General features: G+C 41.5%; 1 protein-coding gene across 1 annotated transcript in view; it reads right to left on the bottom strand.

Annotated features, from left to right (window-relative positions):
• Positions 1–4,944, bottom strand: part of BCO2 (beta-carotene oxygenase 2) — a 21,590-nt gene extending 16,646 nt beyond the window's left edge. Inside the window, exon 1 of the mRNA XM_010575019.1 lies at positions 4,841–4,944. Within this exon, the coding sequence (XP_010573321.1) occupies positions 4,841–4,928 (88 nt within the window). The 5' untranslated portion in view covers positions 4,929–4,944. The remainder of the gene's footprint in view (positions 1–4,840) is intronic.
• Positions 4,945–5,564: the final 620 nt, after the last annotated feature.

The raw sequence follows: 5,564 nt of genomic DNA, 5'->3' as shown, positions 1-5,564 counted from the left end.
TGTTGCAGAAAGTCATATATTGTTGGGGTTTAACCCCAGCCAGCAACTAAGCACCACGCAGCCGCTCACTCACTCCCCCCCCATCCAGTGGGATGGGGGAGAAAATCAGGAAAAGAAGTAAAACTCCTGGGTTGAGATAAGAACGGTTTAATAGAACAGAAAAGAAGAAACTAATAATGATAATGATAACACTGATAAAATGACAATAGTAGTAATAAAAAGATTGAAATGTACAAATGATGTGCAGGGCAATTGCTCACCACCCGCAGACCCAGCCAGTCCCCGAGCAGCGATTCCCTGCCCCCCCCTTCCCAGTTCCTAAACTAGATGGGACGTCCCATGGTATGGAATACACTGTTGGCCAGTTGGGGTCAGGTGCCCTGGCTGGGCATGAGAAGCTGAAAAATCCTTGACTATAGTCTAAACACTACTGAGCAACAACTGAAAACATCAGTGTTATCAACATTCTTCACATACTGAACTCAAAACATAGCACTGTACCAGCTACTAGGAAGACAGTTAACTCTATCCCAGCTGAAACCAGGACATATATATGAACTCCCTCTTAAAAGTTACTATGTTTCCTGGCACTTATCCCCTCTTTGGAAGACTGCTCATTGCCCAGATGATTAGAAAAATCCTTTGAATTTACAGAAGGACTTTATTCACAGGACAGTTTGTCCCCCTTGTTCTTCTGTCAGCACTGTTATGTGGCTTTGATAGTTCTCCCTCTCTTGTGTTTACCACACCTTGTATTTAGAGTGAGGAATCATTTCACTTCCTAAGCTAAGCAAGCCAAGTTCTTTTAATTTTCCTTCTCCTGTGATAACCTTGCCATTTACATGATCATTTCAGTAATCCTTCCTGAAATCTGGTCTAGTTAGAATTCATCTAGTTAGAATTCATTTCAAGACACAGTCTAGAAAGTGTCTGAGAACAGGCTATAAACAACAAGAATGTGTAATAACCTGTCCTATCAGACCAGAGAGAAAGAAACAAGCACAGCAAGATAGTGTACTATCTTTCCTTCTGGGAGCCGCTCAAATTTGCTGAAGATCCTGACAGTAATGCATGCAAAATGTAATCAAATCATGATACCCAGATGAGTCAAAACAACTTTTCAGAAACATGACAAGTCATTGTAAGACAATTCTGAAAAGTCAGGAGGAGAGCAGGGGTGCAAGGAGGAAAAAAAAAAAGGCAGGTTTGCTCTGGTGAGTTTGTTCTGAAGAGATTCAGGACAAGAAACAAGACAAAAATAAGCGATGACCTCCTCTAAACTCGGCATAACACACAAAAAAAGTGTCTTTTACTTGCATTACGTAAACTGCCTCAGTATTGCAGATCACTGATCTGATATGGAAACAAGATGTTGTCAGGGAGTTCGTTAGAGACTATCATCTACAAAGCAATGCAGCATTTGAGGAAGGCAAGGGTGGTTGGGTAGATGTGGTCAGTCAGGTTCTTTGCAGGGACTTTATGCAACCTGCCCCTTTTTTTCTTTTTTTAAGGAATCATTATCTGTGCAATGTACTGAGATTTGATCAATAGCAGCAGCAACAAACAACACAGGCTAATTAGCACATGGCACTAAGACCAGAAGGGCCTAGTGCAACTCATTCCCCCTTGCCAGCACAGGAAAGGTTTGTATTCATTCAAAAAAAAATCAAGCTGCTGCAATACATATGCAGGACAGTACAATACAGAATAAACACATCAAAGGAATGAATTTTGTTGCTGATCTGTGAGTGACCATAGCTGTGTTTAAAAAAAAAAGGAAGAAAAAAACACCATGGCTGCACATCTTATACTTCTTCCCTATTAAAAAAATAATAAATCTGAATAAAGTCTACCCTCCAAATTTAATCATAGTTTAATACTAAAAAATGTTACATTTATCTGCACCTACTCTGAAATGCACTGGGCAGATGGAACACAAACACTTGCTACTTGAATGCACTGTTCATGAACAATTGTAATAAAGGTGTATCACCTTCAGATAAGAGCTCAGCCGTAAAGCTTAACTTATTGTAACATCTAGCCACCCAAGAAGACACCAGTCTCTGCAAAGGACAGAAGACGCTCTGGTTTTTAATGTTGACCAACATGTAAATAAAATGAAATACTGACTCTGCTCTACTGTTTTGGCTACACTTCAAGACAGAAGAACTTGAATAAGCAATAAATCAAAGGCACTACAGTCCCAATGGGGCTTACTGTATTTGCTTGAACATAAGCACAGAAAATAAGCACAAGATTACAACCTGTCATCTCAAAAATCTCATTTCCGGACTACAATTTCCATTTTACCTCAAACCTTTAAAAATAGGCTTAAGATCTATACTTTCTTTGGCACATCAGAGCAGAGACAGTGCCAAATAGAGCATTGTAATTTTTCCTCAAATCTTTTCTAAAGATTGTAAGCAATTACTACAGAATTATCATAGCCTGGCATTGTTTGTTCATGTACTGTTTCCATGCAAAGAGCTGTGTGCCATGATTTCTCTGCCTGTCACAAACTGACATCCTAGCATTAATTATTTATATCCAGAAACAGTGGAACCAAGAACAAGGATCTTGAAAAAGTTTCTGTACAGAAGCAGCCACCCCACCTGTTTTAGATAGGGTAGCAATGAATCAGACATTAAATTGTACTCAAACAGCAATGGGTGGGACAGAAAGTCTTCAGAGTAGATGGAGGAAACACAGAAGCCATTTGCTAGCCGTGAAATTGAAACCACATTGGATATAGCAAATCCACTTTGATTTTAACCTACATATTCAAATCCAAGGCACAGGGACCGCCAACATTTTTCTCCACATGCAACTGCACCATCTAATTGCCTGACTCAGAAGGAACATCCAGGACCAGACTTAAGGGCAGACTTTAATAAACAGAATGCTCACAGTTGGTATTCTTCAAGCAGGGAGAGTGAAGCAAGAATTCTGTTTTCCCTGAGGATTCAAGCAAATTCAGAATAACCGTACAGCTGATTTGGAAATTCTCTGCCACAAGATATGTGCCACATTATGGTCCCTGTAAATCACAGATTGGAACAACAGGGCAAGCAAACTGGCCTTCCCCATGCCCCCACTCTGCACTGAAGTTGCTGTAGCTATTGATTTCTGTCATCCAGACCCTAGCCTTCACCCTCTGCCTTCACCAGAGTTGAACCCCTCAGCTCGCCTGAGTGTCCCACACTGATTTCTGAACTGAAGTTGTTGCACTTGCCTTGTGTCTGCTGGGAAGTCCCCGTACTTGACTTCTTGTTCCATCTAGCTTGTTGATTTCCCATTGTCAAGGGCTCAGCCACCCACTTCCTTGCTAACAGGCAAAGAAGAACATAAAAGAAGTGACAGAAAACACAGGGAGAAAGAAATGGACAAAAGGAGTGGAGAAAGGCTTGTCAAAGGAGGTAAGGGAGAAAAGCAACAGTGAACTGTGCATACTCTTGCATGTGAAATATCTGTTGATTCCACCTGTAGAAATAGATTCTATACTTCAGGGGTGGTTTTTTGACGTGAAGAAAGTGTTTTTTCTTTTATTATCACTGTTTCACTCAAATGCCTGAGCAAATAGAGAGGTTTCTTTTTCACGATTCAATATTCTCACCTTTTAGCTAAATTGAGACAATTCTATATCAGCAAGCTTTTTCAAGAAGACCTTAGTAGAAGTCACGGAAAATCCAAACTTTTCAAAAAGGTACAGAAAATACGGCAAGGAAATTTGCAGGCTTTTCCTGTCACTCAGGTAATCAAGACAAGAAACACAGCTCTTTCTGTTTCTATGCAGTTCAGCTTCAAAGCATAATGAAAGAGGCAGAGTGCAAGAGAATTTAAATTTAGCACAGAGCCCCAGTTTAAACAAGATTATACAGTTGTTGCAATCTGCTAGCAGATCAAAAGAACATCATAAATGTAGGCATATAGGCTTTTTTTCCCAGCAGGAAAGTGCTTTCTCACACCCTGAAATGCTAATACCATAGGGTGTTTTATATAATATTCCCAATGCTAGAGTTAGTACTTGGTCATTTAGTTTGCATTAATTACTCTGCCTCTGAATTTTCTGTCTTCCATCTCACAGATGTAGTTGATGACACATGCCTTACACCAACTTAGTAACATGTGCAGTGAAAAAGAAACCTCCTGGACTGTTCCTAAATTTGTATCCATGGATGTGTTCTGGTGGCACAACAAGGCACGTTTGAGAACCTTTCAGATCTTTGGATACCCCAGAAGCAATCCTTTGATTCTAAAGGGGAGGAAAACACCAGCACCATCAGCACAAAAAAGCAGAGATTCCTGTGAATTAAGTCATGATCTTTATTGGTTCCTATTTTGTGATAACAGATCTCACTCTCTTAGACAAAAAAAAAAAAAAAGACAGCTCAAGCTGTGCAATGATGGCACAAATTGCCGAGTTCGGTGGTGATACAAAATCCCTTGGAGTAGTTTCCCACTTGTATGTTCAGATCAAAGCTTCAGTAATGTCGCTGCTCTAAACAATCCTCTCCCTTTCACAGCCCGCTTACACGTCTCACAGCAGGCTCTCTCGCAGAGAGAATCTGCTGCCTACTGGTTTTCCAGCGATAAACCATCAGTATCTGCTAGTAATCCGAGGGAATCTGTGCAATGTACTTGCCTCTCCGGTTTATCTTTTCAATAAATAACAGAGAATTTCTGGCTTCTAACAAATACGTCAAATTGCTTAGTTCCTAATTTCTGATCAATAGAAACGAAATTGCTCTACCGACCTGTGTGAGCAGCAGCTCTTAACAGCAACCGAAATCCCCTTTCCAAGAGGATGGGATAGAAGGATTTGTTTGTTTATGTATTTTACCTGGAATGAATTGCATCAAAGAGCAGAGGAAATGCTGCAAATTAGCAAGCAGGAGGCTGATGGCAGACAAAAGGATTTTGGAAAACATATTCCGCTGGGAAGAAGGCATCAGATCGGAGATGGTCAGGCAAAGGTACCCGTGCCAGGATGATAATGTGCAGCCAGCACTGATGGATCGGTTGGAGAGGCTGCCTGACATCATCATTTCAGAATAAAAGCCAGGAATGTCTGCCCTACCAGGGCAGGATGAATCAGCCAGCCAGCCAGCCTGCCTGCTTGCACTTCACTCCACCGCTACAGCCGGGCCAGGCAGGTGCAGGGCATGGGGGAGACCTGCCTCCAGCCCAAGGAGCTCAGCAGCCCTTAGACCCTCTCGGCAGCAGGGCCAGGTGAGTTGCTGAAGTGCCAAGACATTACCACTGGTGGGAAAAATGCTTTATCATTATTTGCCAGTTGGAGTTGGAGAAATTGGAAGAAAAGGGAGGAGATGTGTCCCTATATTGAGGTAGCCAGGCTTCAAGGCAATTCTTTTAAAAATTCTTGTCACCTTCTCTTGTCTTTTTCACCTCTCAAAAATACTTTCTGTTTTGTTTCAAAATCTGAGTAACCATTTTGCGCCTTAAAGAATCTCAGGGCTTTAGGAATACTGGTTGCCACACCAGATTAGGCCATCAAATCAGGTAGCGGAGGACCAGTGACAGGCCGTGCTCTGCTGCTTCAAACT

This window comes from Haliaeetus leucocephalus, unplaced genomic scaffold (genome assembly GCF_000737465.1).
Source record: "Haliaeetus leucocephalus isolate CR32 unplaced genomic scaffold, Haliaeetus_leucocephalus-4.0 Scaffold450, whole genome shotgun sequence".
In the NCBI taxonomy this organism is placed as follows: Eukaryota; Metazoa; Chordata; class Aves; order Accipitriformes; family Accipitridae; genus Haliaeetus; species Haliaeetus leucocephalus.
The sequence above is the reverse complement of the archived record's forward strand: the minus strand, read 5'-3'. Positions and strand labels throughout refer to the sequence as shown.